The sequence below is a fragment of the Dendropsophus ebraccatus genome, chromosome 12, assembly GCF_027789765.1.
Source record: "Dendropsophus ebraccatus isolate aDenEbr1 chromosome 12, aDenEbr1.pat, whole genome shotgun sequence".
Classification (NCBI taxonomy): domain Eukaryota; kingdom Metazoa; phylum Chordata; class Amphibia; order Anura; family Hylidae; genus Dendropsophus; species Dendropsophus ebraccatus.
In genome coordinates, this window is record NC_091465.1 from 81,549,183 (window position 1) to 81,572,686 (window position 23,504).

Sequence of the window (23,504 nt, forward strand, 5' to 3'; positions counted from 1 at the left end):
TCCGCAGCGGATCTCGCTGCAAACTCGCAGCGTGAAATCCGCTGCGGATCCGGTACGTGTGAAAGCATCCTAAAACAATATTCTAGGTTCTTCAAAGTAGCCACTTTTTGCTTTGATTCCTGCTTTGCACACTCTTGGCATTCTCTTGATGAGCTTCATGAGGTAGTCACCTGAAATGGTCTTCCAATAGTCTTGAAGGAGTTCCCAGAGATGCTTGGCACTTGTTGGCCCTTTTGCCTTCATTCTGCGGTCCAGCTCACCCCAAACCATCTGGATTGGGTTCAGGTCTGGTGACTGTGGAGGCCAGGTCATCTGGTGTAGCACCCATCACTCTCCTTCTTGGTCACATAGCCATTACACAGCTTGGAGGTGTTTGGGGTCATTGTCCTGTTAAAGAATAAATGATGGTCCAACTAAAGGCAAACTGGATGGAATAGCATGCTGCTGCAATATATAGTATATCACTTTCCTTCTAGCTGATCTGGATATATGAGGTCACATGACAGGCCACTCACATAAGGCAATTATATACAAATAGAGCATTTTATAAACAATTATATTGTTGCAGATACTTGACATATTTCTATGACTGGTTTCCTGATTTAGTCGCTGACCATCCTCATCCAGAATGGAGGCAGTGAAGCAGGTTTATCTTCTCTTCATCTGTCAAGGTAAATAGTCTCACAATTCCAGAACAATAGGATAGAATGAAATTCTGTGACTCCAGCCTCATGTTGTGTCATTGTCTCCAGGCTTCTATCTGGGCTCCGTATGTCAGCGATGGACGTTCCCTTATACAATCACTGCTCTGATTGGCTCCTGTGTGGAGATTCCTTGTACATATGATCCTGTCGGGACCTCAGGAGCGTCCAGCACTGTATGGTACTTGTATGACTCTGTGCGGTATCCACAGATCCTAAACACCAAGGATTCATCTTCAGTAATGGAGGAATACAGAAACCGAACCTCACTGGTACCAGGGAATAATAGCTGCACCCTGCGGATAGATCCTGTGAGAAGAGAAGATGGCGGCAAATATTATTATCCAGGAATAGCAGAGGATATAAATATAAATGCGTATGAGGAACAAACTAGAAGAGTTTATCTCTATTTCACAGGTAAATATATATAATGACTGATACCAGGAACCACTGGGAATCTTGTCTTCTATCATTATATTCACTGCTAACATATTTATTTCTATTAGATAGAATTACAGATGAGCAAATGAGTTAAAAATTAAAATCATGAGATTTGCGCATATTCGGTCAGATTTGTGAATATTCGTGAATCTCATTTAATTGAATCTCAATAAAACAGCCGAACCATTGTAGCTGTTTGAGTCTCTCTGTTCCCTGATAAGGGTCCTGGCCAGGCTCAGCTTCAATGTAGAAGGAACTCTCTCAGCCTTTGTCTTCGTCCCTCCCCACCTTTACTGTCAAAAGACCTTGCACCAGGAACTAACCTCCCTTTTATAAGGGTACCTGTGTTGTGATTGGTGGGGCTGTGGGGAAAACATGTATCAGCCCTTTCTCTTATAACACATTCCCTTTGTGCCATACCTGGCAAAGATACTTTATTCAGGTGGAATAAAACTTGTACTGGGATATTACAATTGTAATGTGGCAGCACAATCAGGGGAAATATTGTATACTGTACCTAGAAGGCCCTTGAACAGACACCTGGAAGTGGCAGCACCAGCACTTGTATAGAATTAGACAGGCCTAGAATAGACATCCGGAAGTGGCAGCACTCCGACTTTCTTTTACCCAGTGTAAACGGTAAATTCCTGTAACCTGATAGTTGAGCTGAATAAGCCATCCAACTGATAAGAAAAAAAAATAAAAAATTCAAATGAACACCTGGTCAATTAGGATATACTTAAATAAACCAGAAACCCCCACCTACAAAAGCGCAGGGAGAATGCAATAGAGCCCAGATTCTAGAATGCTTTCTCTGATGTATTAAATAAAGAGTAGCAAATTTTACGACAACTTAAAGTTGGAGAAGATTTTACCACTATACTGTAACTTATGGCGCAAAATAATGTGTTCAAAAACCTTGCTGAAGCTGGGCCTCTGGCCTTTTCCAAGTCAAGCATACAGTACTAGAGATGAGCGAATTTACAGTAGGAATTGAGTGAATCGCTTTGTTTTTATCTGTATTCTGCTCTGTGCCGCTTCTCTCCGGGCGTTGGGAAAAGCTAGATCCAGTCCTGGAAAACGTCTCCCAGTTTACCAGGACTGGATCCAGCTTTTCCTAGCCCCCGGGGAGGAGCGGCAGAACGCAGAACGCAGATAGGAACAAAGCAATTCGATCCATTCTTACTGTAAATTCACTCATCTCTAGTGCATACATACCGACACTGGGTTATTGATTCAACAAAGTGCAAGCCATTCATGCATCTCTTGGCGTGTTTGAGCTGTCTCCAGCTTAAATTAACTGGGACGGGGGATACCCCTGATGGAAAATCCTGTCTTGCACCGATGGGCTGTGCAGTGGTAGCTAAAGCCATTTGTTCTTCCCAGCAAGACGTAGAGTGGGGGTCCCAGTTCTTCCAGGCAGTGGGGTGGTGGCACTCCATATAGAAATGGTGCCCGGGTTTAAACCCAAACTCCGACCCACTTTATGGCCACATGTGCTGCAGACAGCTGCATGGTCTTTTCCGCCACTGACAGGGAAATACTGCCAGACCACTGACCACAGTGGGCAAACTACTAGCCTGCTTTAGAGTGCCACTGCTGTATTGAGGTACCGCTGAGTGCCTTGGCCTTGATGACGTCTACTGTCTGCCTCTTTATGCCTACCCTTGTTTCCTAGGTGCTGGGTCAATGGAAATTTGAGAGCTTCATCCCCTGATGATGTTACTGAGGATGTCAACTGTAGACCGAGATTCCATGTGGGATCTGTGACATTATCATCTCAACATTACATTCGAGTTCTTGATTGTCAGCACATTTCTCCAAAAGATCCCCAGAGTAGAGCAACTGATACTCTGGGGGGATCGCTAGGCTCGCCAGGAGCTTTCTTGCTGACGGCCCTGGCAAGTGGAAATGGGTCTGAGACACCACAGGAAATGGGGAAGAGAAAGCATACTGCCCTTCCCATTAAATGGTGGTGGCACTACTCTGGAACTACCCTTCATATGACTGCTGTCTCCAGGATTGGCTTCTGCCTGCCACTGTAGCTGGAACTTTGAAGGATTCAGTCAATAATCCCAGCCTGGCTGTTTTTCACCTGTCCACTAGGTGTAACGGGGAGCTCAAATCCTCCTTCAGTATGGTTAGGATCACCACTCCCAAAAGCCTGTGTTCCACTGGGACCACCTTGTGTGCCACCTTGGCCACTGACACTGGCCATACCCTTAAAATAGCCGGAATTTGTTTAGCTCACTTGGACATATTGGTATTTTTTGTTTAATTTTAGAAGGAGCAACATACATTTTTTAGGTGGTAGATAATACATATACCTTAATGAGGGGGTCACTGAGAACGGAAGGGGTTTAATACTTTATTATACAGGGGTTGGAATGGGTGTGATGAGGACTTGAATGTGGTTTATAAGATTTTTTCCATGTTTTATTTTTTTTTTCCAGTACAGCAGGAACTCCACTGAGCAGTAACACTGGATTCACTTCACCCAAAACACCAACAGACTGTTTTCACTGTACACTGACTTCACATTACCCACACTTTGGGATATCAATGGGTTAACTTCACCCACAGCACCCACAGACTGGATTTACAAATTTAAATTTACAAAATGAGGCGAATAAAAGACATATAGACTGATTCTGTGAACTGGTGTGATTTGAAAGAAGCTTAGTAAAGGCCTCAGAGTGGCATGGCAACCAGTGGGCAGCTGACAGTTACATTGTGGGAGTTCCAGTGGGGCTTTTAGACCACAAGGGATGCAGGCCAAAAATCTTTAACCCCTTGATTTCCGGGCCAGCAATATACCTTGCTGAAGATGGCACCCGTCATAAATTACTAACATTAGAGATCACTCTGCCAGTCATTCATTGTCATCTAACAGTTTTGACTTATGGGTCCAATCAACACCCATGCAAGGTACCGACAGTCCTGCCATGACAGATCAGCTGATATGGTTTGCCTCTAGCAGACGTTAATAAGCAGGGTGCTGAATTAAGTTTTTATTTGGTAAAACAAAAGTTTGGTATCATTTGGTTGGTACTGATATGACAAATGCAAATACATAGCCTCTGCAAAAATAGGTCCTGCTATGGCTCCATCAGTGTGTGGGGGGGGGGAGTTATGGGTCTTAGAGGGTGAGGAGGAAGAGAAGAGGCCCAAATTTTTAACTTGTTCAATAAAAGGCTAACTGCCATCATCATTACTGATCACATCACTTAAACAGTTGAATGATCAGCTTTGGAGCAAGGATATGTAGTGGGCCCAGGTTCTAAACCTGTTATCAGGGGCGTAACTACCACTGTAGCAGCCATAGCAGCTGCTATGGGGCACACAGCATTAGGGGGCCCCTTGGTCTGCTCCTACAATACCCTGGGGCCCGCCTGAGCTGCCATCATTTGCAGCTCAAGTTGGCCGAGCAGGCCTCCTGGGATCTGCAAATGTCCCTTTAACTGAAAGCACTGCAGTTAGGACTACACTTCACGGCTTAGTGGTCAGTCGGGAGGGGGCCCAATCAAAAGTTTGCTATGGGGCCCAGCCATTTCTAGTTCCACCACTGCCTGTGATTCAATTTTCTCATCCTCACATATTAAGAGCAATAACTCCTATTTATACATCAGAGAAATACAGAGAAATGTAAAGGCTTGTTTTTTGCAGGACCAATTAATATCCTTCATTTTACCATTAAATGTACCAAGAAATGAAGAAGAAATTATACATAGTGTTAAAATGAGAAAACAAATCCTCTTGATGAAACATAAACTTGTGTTCTTTACCCAAAGCAGCCAATCACAGCTCGTCCTTTATTTTACCAGATCTTGTTACTATGTGATACCTGAGATATGATTAGTAGCTATAGGCAAATTACACCAGTTTTGGTTTCACCTGAAATGATTTATATTTCTTTATTTCTAATCTTTCTTCTGCTGATCAGTAGGATTACAGGAACTTAATTTATATAGTTTCTAAATCCTTTATATCCTTATTAAACACAATCTCTGATGGACGTATTTTAAAAGAGAAGAAGAAGGAGTAATGGTGTCTGATGTATAACATATAATTCCACAGATACAATGACTGTTCACCTTTCTGGATCTGGATATTTGACTGACGGAGAAGCCGCCACTATGCGATGTTCTGCAGAACATACATGTCGCTCCAGTCCTCCTTCTCTACAGTGGAACAAACCAGGAAAAGTTACACATCAGTCAGTAGTGGTTTCTGAAAATTCTTGGAAAGAAGAGTCAGAACTCACTTATATTGCCTCATATGAGGATGATGAGAGTCGTATTCAGTGCACGGCTACATATCCTAATGGAATAACAGCTGAAAGATCCATCACACTGAACATCAAATGTAAGTATTATATGTGACTGGGTACAGCGAAGAACACACTTCCCATTCTCTTACATACATATGTCGCCCTCAATACCATCTGTACGATTCTGGGGAACATGGGACACCCTGATAATTTTTTTTTTTTTTTTTTTTTTTTATTATTTAGCTGTTTTTCATCATTTTTTGTACTTAAATGTTACATATGACATGTTATCGTTATTTGTCAGGTTGGTACAATTACAGCGATATCCATTTTATATAGCTTTTATGGCATTTATACTATAAAAACTGTTTATGTCTTGCATATTGTAAGAGCTGTAATACTTTTATTTTTTATTCGCCAATGGAGGACTTTTTTTTGCGGCATAAGCAGACATTTTTAGTGGTACACCTTTTGGGTTCATGTGACGTTTTTATAGCTTTTTTTTCTATATTTTGTAGGGGACGAGATTTACAAAAAAAAATGGCATTTTGGTTAGTTTTTTTATTTATGTTTTTACGGCGTTAATCTAGCAGGATAATTAATGTAACGGGTTAATAGACGGGGTCATAGTGGATGCAGCGATACCAAATATGTGTATTTCATTTATAGGGGATCATTTATAAAGGGGGGATTGGGATTGTGTACATTTATTTTTTTATTTTATTTAATTTTACTTATTTATTTGTGTGTTTTACTTTCTCGGCTACATATATAATACATTACAACACATGATTTGTGCTGTAATGCATTATATATTGTATGAGCTGTCAGTGTCAGGCTATGTTCACACAACATCAAAAATTGAGAAAAAAACGTCAGATTTTGCTATTTTAAAAAACGGCCGTTTTTGCAGCAATTTAACTGACTTCAATGCAATTGCATTGAAGTCGATGGAAAGACGGACGTCCTATGCACACAATGCATTGAAAAACGGACATTTTTGCCACGGAAGTCAAAATAATGAACATTATTTTCGGACGTTTTTTTGTAAATAGCGGACGTTTTTTATTAGTTCTTCACACACAGTTCTTCTTTTGTCACCCTTCTTTCTCCGTTTTTACTATTAAATTCAATGGATTTTTCAATTAAGCCACAACCAAAGGGCAATTAGTAACCCCAAACTAAAATAATGTGCAAACACCCATCATTCCACTAAGGGGATGCCAGGCTTCGAAAAACATCCGTTATTTTAGACTCAAAATAATGGACGTCATTTTAAACGGAGCTGAAAAAAACGTTGTGTGAACATAGCCTTAGGCTAAATTGTTCGATCTAGTAAAATATAACAATATCCATACAGTGAAAAGCATAGATGAAAAGAGTAAAAAAAAGACAGGATTGATGATATCAATAAAAACTAAACAAATCATGGTAATAAAAATTACACCCCATACAGCCCCGTAGGTGAAAAAAATAAAACCGCTACAATAGGGCAATTTTAATCAATACTATTAGCAAAAAAAAATACTGTAAAATAGTGCATTATGAAGACACGGGAACCACTCAAAGGCTATGTTCACACAACGTCCAAAAAAAGTATGTCTTTTTAAACACAAAAAGCGGACGCCTTTTTCCTTTTTTGGACGTTGTGTGAACATAGCCATATGGTGCAAAATGCATTTTTCCTAATTTCACCCCAAAAATAATATTTTCGGGGTTCTGGCATACATTATATGGTAGGTTATAAGACGCCACACAGCAAGCCCTGACTGTTTGGGCAGATAGCAGTAAGGGGATTATTGATATAAATTTAGGCCATGTTTACACATTGTATTTTTGCATTAAACAACGGCCATTTTCTAATTATAGGGAGTGCTTGCATTGCTGCCTATGGAATCATGGTCGTAGTGTAAATACACTTAATACACTATAGCCGTAATACTCTGCCACTGCTATTCAGTGAAAAGTAGCCGCACAAGATACACTGTACTCACAATGTAAAGTATGGCTCCCGGTCATACTTTACATTGTGCTCTAGGGCTGTTTTGAGTGCGGGCACTCCCGAATGTGCCCTGATTCCAATTCAAATAAACTGATGATCATCCGGACGATACTGTAGTATTGGCTGGGCGAGCATCTCAGACATGGTCATTGTTTGACCCAGCAGGGTCAAACAATGGCTGATGTTCACACAAAGTGTAAACATGGCCTTACCTGCAATATTTTTTGGGTTTCTATGTGCATTTGCAGTGCCCCCAATTTTTGAAACTAAAGGGAAGTCATCAAGTGGTATATTAATTGTTTACACCCCACAAAATGTGAGGAACAGTTCTGGCATTAGGCCGCAAAAATGAAAACTTGTTTTCAAACAATACGTACATTTACCTCAAAAGTTACTAAAAAAAAAAATGGTCACATGCACCACACTAACCTATATGTGTGTACACTGGGTAATAGACATGCAATTATAATAACAGGTATATTTTACTCCACAGATGCCCCCAAAAATATGACTGTCACCATCATTGGGATGGATAAAGTGATGGAGGGAAGTGACGTGAGGCTACAGTGTAACAGCTTCTCCAAGTTTAATGTATACAACTATGAATGGTACAAAGGGAAAGAGAAATCCAGATTACCGGAGACAGGACGAGAGATCACAGTGAGGAACGTGACCAGAGACATGGAGCCCTATTCCTGTACTGCCAGAAATTATGTGGGGAGAGGAGAATCAGCCCTGACACATATACCTGTACTATGTATGTATACAAATACCTGTACTATGTATGTATACAGAGATACCTGTACTATGTATGTATACAGAGATACCTGTACTATGTATGTATACAGAGATACCTGTACTATGTATGTATACAGAGATACCTGTACTATTTATGTATACAGATACCTGTACTATGTATGTATACAGAGATACCTGTACTGTGTATGTATACAGATATACCTGTACTGTGTATGTATACAGATACCTGTACTATGTATGTATACAGAGATACCTGTACTATGTATGTATATAGATACCTGTACTATGTATGTATACAGATACCTGTACTGTGTATGTATACAGAGATACCTGTACTATGTATGTATACAGATACCTGTACTGTGTATGTATACAGATACCTGTACTGTATATGTATACAGATACCTGTACTATGTATGTATACAGAGATACCTGTACTATGTATGTATATAGATACCTGTACTATGTATGTATACAGAGATACCTGTACTGTGTATGTATATAGAGATACATGTACTGTGTATGTATACAGATACCTGTACTATGTGTGTATACAGAGATACCTGTACTATGTATGTATACAGATACCTGTACTGTGTATGTATACAGATACCTGTCCTATGTATGTATACAGATACCTGTACTATGTATGTATACAGAGATACATGTACTATGTATGTATACAGATACCTGTACTATGTATGTATACAGATACCTGTACTATGTATGTATACAGATACCTGTACTGTGTATGTATACAGATACCTGTACTATGTATGTATACAGATACCTGTACTGTGTATGTATACAGATACCTGTACTGTGTATGTATACAGATACCTGTACTGTGTATGTATACAGATACCTGTACTATGTATGTATACAGAGATACCTGTACTATGTATGTATATAGATACCTGTACTATGTATGTATACACAGATACCTGTACTGTGTATGTATATAGATACCTGTACTGTGTATGTATACAGATACCTGTACTATGTATGTATACAGATACCTGTACTATGTATGTATACAGATACCTGTACTATGTATGTATACAGATACCTGTACTATGTATGTATACAGATACCTGTACTGTGTATGTATACAGATACCTGTACTGTGTATGTATATAGATACCTGTACTGTGTATGTATACAGATACCTGTACTATGTATGTATACAGATACCTGTACTATGTATGTATACAGATACCTGTACTATGTATGTATACAGATACCTGTACTATGTATGTATACAGAGATACCTGCACTATGTATGTATACAGATACCCGTACTATGTATGTATACAGAGATACCTGTACTGTGTATGTATACAGATACCTGTACTATGTATGTATACAGAGATACCTGTACTGTGTATGTATACAGATATACCTGCACTGTGTATGTATACAGATACCTGTACTATGTATGTATACATATACCTGTACTATGTATGTATACAGATACATGTACTATGTATGTATACAGATACCTGTACTATGTATGTATACAGATACCTGTACTGTGTATGTATACAGAGATACCTGTACTGTGTATGTATACAGAGATACCTGTATGTTGTATGTATACAGATACCTGTACTGTGTATGTATACAAATACCTGTACTATGTATGTATACAGATATACCTGTACTGTGTTTGTATACAGAGATACCTGTACTGTTTATGTATACAGATACCTGTACTATGTATGTATACAGAGATACCTGTACTATGTATGTATACAGATACCTGTACTATGTATGTATACAGATACCTGTACTATGTATGTATACAGAGATACCTGTACTGTGTATGTATACAGATACCTGTACTGTGTATGTATACAGAGATACCTGTACTGTGTATGTATACAGATACCTGTACTGTGTATGTATACAGATACCTGTACTGTGTATGTATACAGAGATACCTGTACTATGTATGTATACAGATACCTGTACTGTGTATGTATACAGAGATACCTGTACTATGTATGTATACAGATACCTGTACTATGTATGTATACAGAGATACCTGTACTATGTATACAGAGATACCTGTACTATGTATGTATACAGATACCTGTACTATGTATGTATATACAGATACCTGTACTATGTATGTATACAGATACCTGTACTGTGTATGTATACAGATACCTGTACTGTGTATGTATACAGATACCTGTACTATGTATGTATACAGCTACCTGTACTGTGTATGTATACAGATACCTGTACTATGTATGTATACAGATACCTGTACTATGTATGTATACAGCTACCTGTACTGTGTATGTATACAGATACCTGTACTATGTATGTATACAGATACCTGTACTATGTATGTATACAGATACCTGTACTATGTATGTATGTATGTATACAGATACCTGTACTGTGTATGTATACAGATACCTGTACTATGTATGTATACAGATACCAGTACTATGTATGTATACAGATACCTGTACTATGTATGTATACAGATACCTGTACTATGTATGTATACAGAGATACATGTACTATGTATGTATACAGATACCTGTACTATGTATGTATACAGATACCTGTACTATGTATGTATACAGATACCTGTACTATGTATGTATACAGATACCTGTACTGTGTATGTATACAGATACCTGTACTATGTATGTATACAGATACCTATAGTATGTATGTATACAGAGATACCTGTACTGTGTAACCTGTACTGTGTATGTATACAGATACCTGTACTGTGTATGTATACAGATTCCTGTACTATGTATGTATACAGATACCTGTACTATGTATGTATACAGATACCTGTACTATGTATGTATACAGAGATACCTGTACTATGTATGTATGCAGAGATACCTGTACTATGTATGTATACAGATACCTGTACTGTGTATGTATACAGAGATACCTGTACTATGTATGTATACAGATACCCGTACTATGTATGTATACAGAGATACCTGTACTATGTATGTATACAGATACCTGTACTGTGTATGTATACAGAGATACCTGTACTATGTATGTATACAGAGATACCTGTACTATGTATGTATACAGAGATACCTGTACTATGAATCTATACAGATACCTGTACTATGTATGTATACAGCTACCTGTACTGTGTATGTATACAGATACCTGTACTATGTATGTATACAGCTACCTGTACTGTGTATGTATACAGATACCTGTACTATGTATGTATACAGATACCTGTACTATGTATGTATACAGCTACCTGTACTGTGTATGTATACAGATACCTGTACTATGTATGTATACAGATACCTGTACTATGTATGTATACAGATACCTGTACTATGTATGTATGTATGTATACAGATACCTGTACTGTGTATGTATACAGATACCTGTACTATGTATGTATACAGATATACCTGTACTGTGTATGTATACAGATACCTGTACTGTGTATGTATACAGAGATACCTGTACTATGTATGTATACAGATATACCTGTACTGTGTATGTATACAGATACCTGTACTATGTATGTATACAGAGATACCTGTACTATGTATGTATACAGATACCTGTACTATGTATGTATACAGATACCTGTACTATGTATGTATACAGATATACCTGTACTGTGTATGTATACAGATACCTGTACTATGTATGTATACAGAGATACCTGTACTATGTATGTATACAGAGATACATGTACTATGTATGTATACAGATACCTGTACTATGTATGTATACAGATACCTGTACTATGTATGTATACAGATACCTGTACTATGTATGTATACAGATATACCTGTACTGTGTATGTATACAGATACCTGTACTGTGTATGTATACAGATACCTGTACTATGTATGTATACAGAGATACGTGTACCATGTATGTATATAACCACTTTATAGTTTTTAAATCGGTGAGTTAATATGCATTAAAAACTACTCAGGAGCTTTAGGATTCCTAGCTACTACTTGGAGCCTTATGGCAACCAAGTGCTGCGGAAGGTGGGAGTGGGGGTAACTATACTTTCCTTTCTTGCTCCTCTGTAAGTCATCTGTACTGGAGCCCGATGCCACACTGTGCTTGTGTAATGGTGCCCACTTTCCACTTCCTGGTTTGTGGTAAAAGCGAGGCATATCTGTCAGCCAGTCAGTAGCTACAGGTCACTTGTTAGTCATGCCCGGCTCCCGGCATCGCCGGAGTGTACGGATGGCCCCCTGTCAACGCTGATGGCGTCCCTAGCCACCGGCCCAGCTGGGTGCAAAAAGTGCGCCAATGGTGTCCCTGGCTACCAGCCAGCCAGGTTGCTAGGGATGCGTTGGCTAGTGTCTATTTTATTGCCGTGCCTCGGGCTCCACTTAAAGGGGTTGTCCGGCGATAAAAAATTATTCACAGAATAACACACATTACAAAGTTATACAACTTTGTAATGTATGTTATGTCTGTGAATGGCCCCCTTCCCCGTGTCCCACCACCCCCACCCGTGTACCCGGAAGTGTGGTGCGCTATACATTACCTGTCACGTGCCGACCACGGTCTCCGATCCTCAGCAGTGACGTCTTCTTCGGGAGGCCGGCGGATCTTCCCGAGTGCCAGCCGCCCTCTGCAGCGTCATCCGAAGCTCAGCCGCGATTGGCTGAGCATAACTGTGCTCAGCCAATCGCGGCTGAGCGGCTGATGATGCGGCCACTTAGGCCAATTGTGATAGACAGGCAGGGACAGTGTGGCAGGTGTCAGTGCTAGGGTGTCACCTGTCCTGTGTCCCCAGTCCCATACCTGACAGCACCATTACATAAGCACAGTGTAAAGCAGTGCATTAGTACATATGCCCTGCAGGGGGGCCAGAAAGGAAAGTAAGGCCCAACAACTGAGTATTCTGGCTATCCCATTAAAAAAATGTTTCCCACTTGTGTAAAATGCTCCTAGCCCCAGATTCAAACTTTTAGAAATAATCCCACTTTTACATTATGGTACCCAACTAATCTCCCAACATGTATTGCACCTTAAATCCAACTGCCTGGTACCCATCTACCACTGGATCATTCTGCTTTGGCTTTTGGCGATTGATCACTGATAGGTGTGAGTCAGTTACAGAAGACATCATACAGCTTACCTGGCCCACAGAAGAGACAGTGATCACATGTCCTCTGTTTCAGAAGGGAGGGGGAGGACAAAGAAGTGGAGACAGCGTGGACCAGGCAGTGAGGATTTTAAGCAGCTTCAGGGGGTAAATCAGGACGTGATACAGACAAACCGACAAATTCATGTAACAGAAGCATATTACACACAAGCTTAGATTATGGGTGGGGATTGAACAGGGTTAAATCTTTCCTAATTAGAGTACCCCTTTCACCCTTCCATGATACAATCTAAAACAGCCATATTTTTCAAACATGACATGCATGACTTTAATATTGGGAATGCTTTTACCTATCCTAGCGATGTCTTCTCGTGACATATTCTAATTTATACTACTGATAAAGTAGCTTTAAGGCTGGGTTCACACACAGTATATTTCAGGCAGTATTTGGTCCTCATGTCAGGTCCTCATAGTAACCAAAGCCAGGAGTGGATTGAAAACACAGAAAGGCTCTGTTCACATAATGTTGTAATTGAGTGGATGGCCGTCATTTAATGGCAAATATTTGCTGTTATCTTAAAACAACGGCTGTTGTATTGAAATAATGGCAGTTATTTACCGTTATATGGCGGCCATCCACTCAATTTCAACATTGTGTGAACAGATCCTTTCTGTGTTTTTAATCCACTCCTGGTTTTGGTTACTATGAGGACCTGACATGAGGACCAAATACTGCCTGAAATACATGTCTATTTCATTACATTCCTCAGTGTCCTCATGACCCTATTAAGGTATTCTTTTGTCTCAAGGTATCCACATTTCACTTCTAGCTACAAAAAGAAAAAAAAATATTCTACGTCACTGGTTAACTCCAACAGCTCCCAGCAGTGTCGGAAGTCATTGAGGTTTGAAGACATTTACTTAACTTTGACGTTAAGTTAACAGAGAGCGCCATGTCAGACTGGAAAGAATATACCACTTTTTGAGATTTTGAAATAGAAAATTTACAAATAATTTACAAATCTGTATAACTTTCTGATTCAAATTTGATTCAAAAACTATTTTTTTTTACTGTAGTACCCCTTTAAACAGAGAGAAAAGGATTAGCTTTGTTGTGGGCTCCACAGAAATATGAGCTACCAGGTCAATTAATGCTATATATAACATTTCGGTAGATATAACATTTTAGTAGCAGGGATGACTCTTTAAATCTAGATCAATGATATGCTCAGTCACAGTGTTCAAATTGTGCTGGTTATATTGGTAATAATTAGTGATGAGCGAGTACTAAAATGCTTGAGTGCTCGTTACTCGAAACGAATATCTCCCGATACTCGAGTGCTCGTTTCGAGTAACGTACCCCATTGAAGTAAATGGGAGACTCGAGCATTTTTTGAGGGGACTCAGGTTCGGTAGAGGGAAGGTCATGTGAAAACCTGTCAACCTCAGAAATTGATGGAAACACAACGGAAATTGACAGGAAACAGCAGTGGCAGCATGTATGCATGCCTATGAGGCTGCCTAATGGCACCATTATGCCTAATTCTGTGCAACAGCCTGGTTAAAACAGAGGTAGGCATATGGACCACCCCAAAACTCAGCCTGACACAGCATGGCAATGAGAACCATTAAAACCATTAAAGGGAACCATTAAAACAGAGGTAGCATATCATGAACCAGCCAAAAATTCAGCCTGACACAGCATGGCAGTGAGGACAGAGTGAACAAGGTAGAAGCGGTAGCCAGTCAGCCTCCCCAAAATTATACCAGACCTAGCATGGCAGTGAGCACACAGAGAACCATTACAAATGAGTGAGGAAGCAACTGAATCTCCACAAAATTAGGCCAAACAATGCAGGGCATTGAGCACACAGAGAACCATTACAAGTGAGTAAGGAAGCAAGTGAGGCCACCTAAAAATTGCAGTGAGTCCAGGGGCTGGGATATGTAGTGTTCATGAATCCAGGTGCTGACAGCTAACTGGCTAGGCCTGCTGTCAGTCACCACTCACCATCAAGAGCACACTTGATGCCTCTCGACCGAGGGTGGTGAGGCCCCGGCCATGGCTAGACCAAAAAAAAAAAAAAATAAAACAGCTGGCTGGCTGGTTGGCGGGGGCGCGATCAGCGGGCCCCCGGCAACCAGTCCCCCTCCTCCAAGATGTAGTGTGACGTCAGAGCATGGCAGTGAGGACACAGAGAACCATTAAAAGTGAGGTAGCAAGTGAGCCTCCCAAAAATTAGGCCTGACACAGCATGGCGGTGAGGACACAGAGTTTCATTAAAGCAGAGTTAGCATTTGAACCAACCCATAATTTAGCCTGACACAGCATGGTGGTGAGAACACAATGAACCATTCAAACACTGGTAGCATATGGACCACCCAAAAACTTAGCCTGACACCACAGACCCAGACCAAGATGGACAATACAATTATGGCTAGATTTAGCCTCACACCCACATGCAGTTGTGCGTGAGAGGCATATCTTTGGAGGTAGAGAAGAAGAATAACAATACAGTCTTCTTAAGAGGCCCTGGAATTTGATTTGAACGAATGAATACACTTTCAATCCTTTAAAGAGTCTCTAAGAGAGGGCAAGTGTCTATTAAAAAGACCTGCTCAATCCTGCCTTCGAAAAGGCTGCAACATCCAAGGAAAGTAGACGGTACTGTTGAAAGGCCCGGTCAATCCCGCCTTCAAAAAGGCTACTACAACATCCAAGGAAGGATAGAAGCTACTGGTGAAAGAATGGCAGAGGACCCTCCTAAGATAAGATGACATCCACAGATTATATGGTTCGAAATGGACAAGACAAGGAAGGTAAATTGAACTTGACTATGAATTTGACTCTAGCAGTTGGGGTAACATTCCCTGCATCATGTGACTCCCCACTTCTCCCCCCACCATTGTTTTGAGTTTGAATTTGACTTTGAATTTGACTGTAGCAGTTGGGGTTAATTTAAGTGGTTGACTTGCGGAAATGTGCACAGATGCGGTGCACCTTTGTGAGCAAGTCAGCCACATTGGGTGAAATGTTTTAAGGAACCGCAGCAACACTAGGTTGAAGACGTGGGCCAGGTATGGTACATGCGTGAGGCTGCTGAGTTGCAGAGCCACCAACAGGTTACCAGGTCACACGCAACCAAGCTCACTACTAATTACACACAAACCCGGGATGCCAGTTAAGGCCCAGCAGTAGCCAACAAGGAGGCAAGGGCAGGCACAGCAGTAGTCAACATGGATGCCAGAGGTAGGCATATGGACCACAAATCATTTGGTACGAAATGGACAAAACAAGGAGGCTAAATTAGGGACGGCAGTAAAGGCCCAGCAGTAGTCAACATGGATGCCGGTTAAGGCCCAGCCAAAAGGAGGCAAGGGCAGGCACAGCAGTAGTCAACATGGATGTTAGTTAAGGCCCAGCCAAAAGGAGGCAAGCGCAGGCACAGCAGTAGTCAACATGGATGCCAGTTAAGGCCCAGTCAAAGGAGGCAGGGGCAGGCACAGCAGTAGTCAACATGGATGTGAGAGATAGGCATATGGACCACAAATCATTTGGTACGAAATGGACAAAACAAGGAGGCTAAATTAGGGATGCCAGTAAAGGCCCAGCAGTAGTCAACAAGGATGCCGGTTAAGGCCCAGCCAAAAGGAGGCAAGGACAGGCACAGCAGTAGTCAACATGGATGCCAGAGGTAGGCATATGGACCACAAATCATTTGGTACGAAATGGACAAAACAAGGAGGCTAAATTAGGGACGGCAGTAAAGGCCCAGCAGTAGTCAACATGGATGCCGGTTAAGGCCCAGCCAAAAGGAGGCAAGGGCAGGCACAGCAGTAGTCAACATGGATGTTAGTTAAGGCCCAGCCAAAAGGAGGCAAGCGCAGGCACAGCAGTAGTCAACATGGATGCCAGTTAAGGCCCAGTCAAAGGAGGCAGGGGCAGGCACAGCAGTAGTCAACATGGATGTGAGAGATAGGCATATGGACCACAAATCATTTGGTACGAAATGGACAAAACAAGGAGGCTAAATTAGGGATGCCAGTAAAGGCCCAGCAGTAGTCAACAAGGATGCCGGTTAAGGCCCAGCCAAAAGGAGGCAAGGACAGGCACAGCAGTAGTCAACATGGATGCCAGAGGTAGGCATATGGACCACAAATCATTTGGTACGAAATGGACAAAACAAGGAGGCTAAATTAGGGACGGCAGTAAAGGCCCAGCAGTAGTCAACATGGATGCCGGTTAAGGCCCAGCCAAAAGGAGGCAAGGGCAGGCACAGCAGTAGTCAACATGGATGTTAGTTAAGGCCCAGCCAAAAGGAGGCAAGCGCAGGCACAGCAGTAGTCAACATGGATGCCAGTTAAGGCCCAGTCAAAGGAGGCAGGGGCAGGCACAGCAGTAGTCAACATGGATGTGAGAGATAGGCATATGGACCACAAATCATTTGGTACGAAATGGACAAAACAAGGAGGCTAAATTAGGGATGCCAGTAAAGGCCCAGCAGTAGTCAACAAGGATGCCGGTTAAGGCCCAGCCAAAAGGAGGCAAGGACAGGCACAGCAGTAGTCAACTTGGATGCCAGTTAAGGCCCAGCAACAAGGAGGCAAGGGCAGGCACAACAGTAGTCAACATGGATGCCAGTTAACTGGCTAGGCCAGCTGTCAGTCACCATCAAGGGTACACCTGATTCCTCTCGACCGGGAGTGGTGAGGCTATTTTTTAAATAAAACAGCTGGCTGGTTGGCAGGGGCGCGATCGGCGGGCCCCCGGCAACCAGTCCCGCTCCTGTAGCAGTTGGGGTAACATTCCCTGCATCACGTAAGTCCCCACTCCTACCCCCACCACCCTTTCGATTTTCAAATTGAATGTAGCAGTTGGGGTAGCATTCCCTGCATAATGTGACTCACCACCTCTCCCCCCACCGCTTTTTTTTATTTTGAAATTGAATTTGATCCTTGAGGATCTGGCAAATGTCTCACCATTACAAGTGAGTGAGGAAGCAAGTGAGGCTCCCCAAAAATAGGCCAGACAATGCATGGCATTCAGCACACAGAGAGCCATTACAAGTGAGTGAGAAAGCAAATGAGGCTCCCCAAAATTAGGCCAGACACTGCATGGCATTCAGCACACAGAGAGCCATTACAAGTGAGTGAGGAATCAAGTGAGCCCACTCAAAAATTAGAGTGAGTCCAGGGGCTGGGATATGTAGTGGACATGAACCTGGGTGCATGAACCCGGGTGCTGACAGCTAACTAGCTAGGCCTGCTATCAGTCACCACTCACCATCAAGAGTACACTTGATGCCTCTCGACCGGGGGTGGTGAGGTTCCAGCCGCGGCTAGACAAAAAAATAAAATAAAACAGCTGGCTGGTTGGCGGGGGCGCGATCGGCGGGCCTCCGGCAACCAGTCCCGCTCCTCTGCAGACGTAGTGTGACCTCAGAGCATGGCAGTGAGGATACAGAGAACCATTAGAAGTGATACAGAAGGAATACAGTGTAGTGCCCACTAGTTTAGGGGGGCTGGACGTTTCAATCTGGTATTGGCGTGAACTATACACACTCTGACACCCCCTTCCAATCAGCAGTAAAGTTCTATGCATGATGTACTACAAATCCCAGCAATACAGTGTAGTACACACTAGTTTAGGTGGTGTTATCTGGTATGGGCACCAACTGTACACACTTTGTCACCCCAATACAATGAGCAGTGAAGTTCTATGCGAGATGCACTACAAATCCCAGCTATACAGTGTAGTACACCAGGACCACCAGCCCCAAAATAAAAAAGGAGTACACTGAGCACTTCTTAGGGGTGTGTATGCAACACCTAATGTCCCCTTTCTGCCAGCAGCCGATCACCACAGTGTGCTGGTGAAATCGCGGTAGCAGCACTGCAACTCCCAGCCAGCAGTCTGTAGTAATAGTATTAATAAAAGCTTTTAAGCCCAGAAAAGGTCTGTTTGTTTATATTGCTAGTATATACCCTGCCTACTGGAACGCTAAATCCTACACTGACGCTCTCCCTGACCAGCAGCAGCTCTGTCCCTGATCTCTCACAGCATGCGTCTGAAGCGAACACTGCCGGCGCCGAGTTTTATATGGCAGGGTCATCTGATCTGGCCAACCAATCGCTGCTATCGACATGTATGGGTCCCACGTCATCGTAGGATGTACCAAAGAGTCTCCTGCATGTTTATTGGCTGCAAAATAGCGCCCAAACTTACAGGAAACGGATGAGGAAACAGATTTCCTCGAGTATCGCGAGATGCTCGTCCGAGTAACGAGTACCATCGAGTACCCTAATACTCCATCGAGTACCAAGCTCGGACGAGCATGTTCGCTCATCACTAGTAATAATGAATATATTTATAATTACATTTGTCACTGAGAATATTGAATTGACTTTTCTCCTTTCTGTAGATGCCCCAACTGGAGTTTACATCACCATGAAGAATGAGAGTAAATTCACAGCATTGATCTGTGATTTCCTGAGCAGCCGTCCTGATGTCACTCACTACACCTGGATGAAGGGCGGAGCTATATTACACAGTGAGAGAGGGAAGACTCTGACCCTATATAACAATGGGGAGAACAATGGGCAGTATTCATGTATCGCTCACAACAAAGCTGGGAATGCCTCCTCGGTTGAGGTCCACGTAAAACGTAAGTGTCCTCTGTTCTGGTGGTTCATACTTCATAAAAGTGCCGGTGTCTGGTTGTCATGTGGCTTCTAATTTTAGTATATAGGAAGACCACATCTTTACTACTGTAACTGCTGCAATTTGATGCTTCAAGATGCAGAATCTTGGCATGAGATGGCAGCATGAGTGAAGTGGAAAATGGAAAGTCTGTATCTACAATAGAAAAACCTATAGTACTGTTTTTCCTTTTTGATATCTTTCAGGGTTAGGCTAAAAGACTAAATTGGCCAAAGACCAACAGCTGGTTCCCTGGAGGCAAAACTAAGAGTTCAAAACAGTTGCGTATGACCAGAGGCCACCTCTACAATTCCTGACTAGTTTGGGCATAACTAAGGGTTCCACAAAAGAGTGAGGTGCAACAAATCTGTGGGCTACCACCCAGAGTATCACATGTTTACAACTACAGAGGTTCATCCTATATAAGTGATTACAGTGCAGTTACTTCCCGTGACTACACAAGGAATATTTTTTATTGGAATCAGTTACTTTCCATTTCTACTCCATACAACCCTGAACAACATGGACATTTCTTTCAACTAAAACTAATCTTTGCAAAGTTTTCCACCCTCTCTACAGAATTTTTCAACCTCTCTTTCAACCTTTTTTTCCCCCCTAAACATTTAGGTTCTAAGATGTCTTTTAACTGCAGGGTTCTCCAGCAAGGCCTATACAATTTCTGACTTTGCGCACTACTGTACCTTTCTGTGCGTATCTGACCATAACCCTCTAAGTCAAATCTGCCTGCCCTGACCATCTACTGCATTGAATGCATGCCATCTGCCCTAACCTTAGGCTGTCTGACTACTCTGAGGATAGTGACTAGAGATGATCGAACATCGGGAAATCTTAGGTTCTATAGAACTCGAACCTTGTCGAACCTTCTGCATTTGATTCCCGATGCCTTTCCCAGTCTGTCGAGAAGAAGGAGACAGCACGGGTACCACCTGGAATTCCGGGATTCAGCGTAGGTAATAGGCTGTATCCCAGAATTCCAGGCGGTACCCGGGCTGTCTCCTCCTTCCCCAGGGACCAGGAAGGCAGCGGGAATCAAATGCAGAAGGTTCGACAAGGTTCAAGTTCTTTAGAACCTTAGATTTCCCGATGTTCGATTATCTCTAATAGTGACCTCTGGATTCCCTTTATAACATTTAAAGGGCACAACCCCTTAGGCTCTCCTCCTCATTTTACCCCCTATCCAAATTTTTCGTAACACAAGGGATCTACGACTACTCAGCTGAGCCTCTTGTCAAAGTCCTTTAGCAGCTTTTTAATAGTTTTTACTATATTTCAAACCAAACCACAATATATAAAGGTAAAAGGTTTGAATATAAATTTGGAGAAAAAAAATGAATAAATGATCTAATATTTGCATCTCTATTCACAACCTCCTTAAAGGGGTTGGCCACTTTATAGTAAAATTGCTCAGTGTACAGTATTAGTAAGTGTACTCACTGTATATACTGACAGCAGCTCCCTGTGTACCTCATAGAGCTAATATCAGACTCCCCTCCTCCAGGCTGGGCTGCCCTGCTCTGTGGTGTTTTGGTCCATAAGATTGCTGACATGGAGGAGCATGTGACCAGGCCCCGCCCCCCAGTGTCCACCACACAGCCTGTATATGTCTATGGAGAACACAGAGGACAGGGCCTGGTCACATGCTCCTCCATGTCGGCCATTTTGTGGACTGAAACAAAACAGAGCAGGGCACCCCAGCCTGGTGAAGGGGAGTCTGATTTTAGCTTTATGAGGTACACAGGGAGCTGCTGTCAGTATATACAGTGAGTACACTTACTAATACTTTGTACTGACCTATTTTACTATAAAGTGGCTAACCCCTTTAAATTTTTTGTTTTCTTACAGATGATCCAATGGATTTAACTCTGATTTTGGGGATTGTCGCTGGAGTTTTCTTTCTTTGTTTTTTTATTCTGATCATCTTTTTATATCTAAGGTGAGAATAAATAATGATAAGGGCATTCTCACCATTGCTTTAGGGACTATTTGTACCCTTATTCTTTTATACATGGAAACGCTTCAAATATTGTAGAAAACTTGCCTTTTAAAGTAAAATAGTCCCTGGAAAATATAATTGGTTTATTGGCTGTGCTACTATAGAACCTTTATACCTCCTTTATGACCACAGAAGTAGAGACAGGTAATAAGCTGAGTGATGTAACCATATATACTCACTGTGCTTGATACTGTTAATTTATTATAGGCTTAGTTATGTTGCTTTATCTATGCAGTATGCCTGGTTCTTGTATTATTGGATCTATGCAGTAAATTTAGACCTGTTACAATGTGTATGCCAAAATTGTCATTCTGAGACATTTTGATTGTGGGGATTTTTTAAATAAAAAAAAAATAAATAAAAAAAGGAACATTGTTTTCCTTTTTTAATGTTCTAATGTGTTCTAATGTGTATAAGCAATGTTGCATTTAATTGGCTTTATGAAAAAAAATCTTAATCAAAGGAAAGGTAAGGATGGACACATCTGTATTTTAAAATTTTAGGACATTTCTTTTTATTCAAAGTCCTCTAGCTCTGTATGTTATATTATACATCTTGATTCAAATTCTTAATTTTATTCTTTTTAATTGCAGAAACAAGAAGTCCGCTCCTCCAACCTCTCCAATTCATGGGACAGCACCTGTCAGGATTCTTAATGATGTGAGTGTTTATTCATGACCAATTCTTATTTTCCTTTGTTATACTTTAACTTGCCCCATATGTCATTGTGAATTGTCTGCAAATATGTATAACTCCTGTAATCTGAGCTTATGTCCAGCAGATCCAAGGCTAATACTTCTCCAGTACTTTACAAAAAAAAAATGTTAACAAAATGCTTTCCTCTAGAAGACAACATCTAAGGTTGAAAATGAGTATGGAAACATCCAGAATAATCACAAAAGTCAACTTCCTTCCAAGAGATCATCGTGAGTTTCTCTTTGAATCTATATAATCATAGGTATAATCTTATAAGAATTTCAAACATTTTACTTATCCCTATGAAATAATCATGCAGCAAGTAATAGAGACAATGTAGAGGGCCTCACTGAGAAAGCAGTCTTGCTTAAATGAATCTGTCAGCTGCACGTCAAGTTCCGAGCTGTCAACAAGATAAACTCAGTTAGGACAAGGAGACATATGGCACCTTTCATATATGAGCCTGTGCTTTCAGAACATAGAAAAGCACCTTTATTCTCAGAGACATGCTCCTAAGCTCCTGGTCTGCTTCAAGATGTAACACCTCCTCACACCCGCACCTATTCCTAACCCAGCTCGGAGCTCAGCTTACGGCTGACTATCAATCAATCAATCAATCAATCAGATCAGGCCTGTAGCAGATAAGGAAGTTGGAAAAGTCTCTCTTTGGGTCCATTTACACAGAAAGATTATCTGACAGATTATCTGCCAAAGATTTGAAGCCAAAGCCAGGAACAGACTATAAACAGAGATCAGGTCATAAAGGAAAGCCTGATATTTCTCCTCTTCTCAAATCCATTTCTGGCCTTGGCTTCAAATCTTTGGC

General features: G+C 41.5%; 1 protein-coding gene across 2 annotated transcripts; it reads left to right on the forward strand.

The window, feature by feature from the left end:
• The first annotated feature begins 596 nt into the window (after positions 1 to 596).
• LOC138769583 (B-cell receptor CD22-like) lies at positions 597 to 22,934 on the forward strand. 2 transcript variants are annotated; one of them, XM_069948150.1, is made up of 8 exons: positions 597 to 671; positions 753 to 1,118; positions 5,220 to 5,507; positions 7,908 to 8,171; positions 19,691 to 19,933; positions 21,832 to 21,922; positions 22,576 to 22,642; positions 22,829 to 22,934. In XM_069948150.1, exons 1-8 carry the CDS (start codon positions 629 to 631, stop codon positions 22,910 to 22,912), a joined length of 1,446 nt encoding a protein of 481 aa, XP_069804251.1. In that variant the 5' UTR covers positions 597 to 628; the 3' UTR covers positions 22,913 to 22,934. The 2 variants fall into 2 exon arrangements, with proteins under 2 accessions (XP_069804251.1, XP_069804252.1); XM_069948151.1 differs by lacking the exons at positions 21,832 to 21,922; positions 22,576 to 22,642; positions 22,829 to 22,934 and adding an exon at positions 20,175 to 20,237.
• The last annotated feature ends 570 nt before the right edge of the window (positions 22,935 to 23,504 follow it).

Bases quoted from the DNA above. Each gene is read 5' to 3' on its own strand.
- LOC138769583 (XM_069948150.1), top strand. From the start codon at position 629: ATGGAGGCAGTGAAGCAGGTTTATCTTCTCTTCATCTGTCAAG. The intron at 672-752 runs GTAAATAGTCTC...CATTGTCTCCAG, and splicing joins TCTTCTCTTCATCTGTCAAG to GCTTCTATCTGGGCTCCGTA. The intron at 8,172-19,690 runs GTATGTATACAA...TCCTTTCTGTAG, and splicing joins GACACATATACCTGTACTAT to ATGCCCCAACTGGAGTTTAC.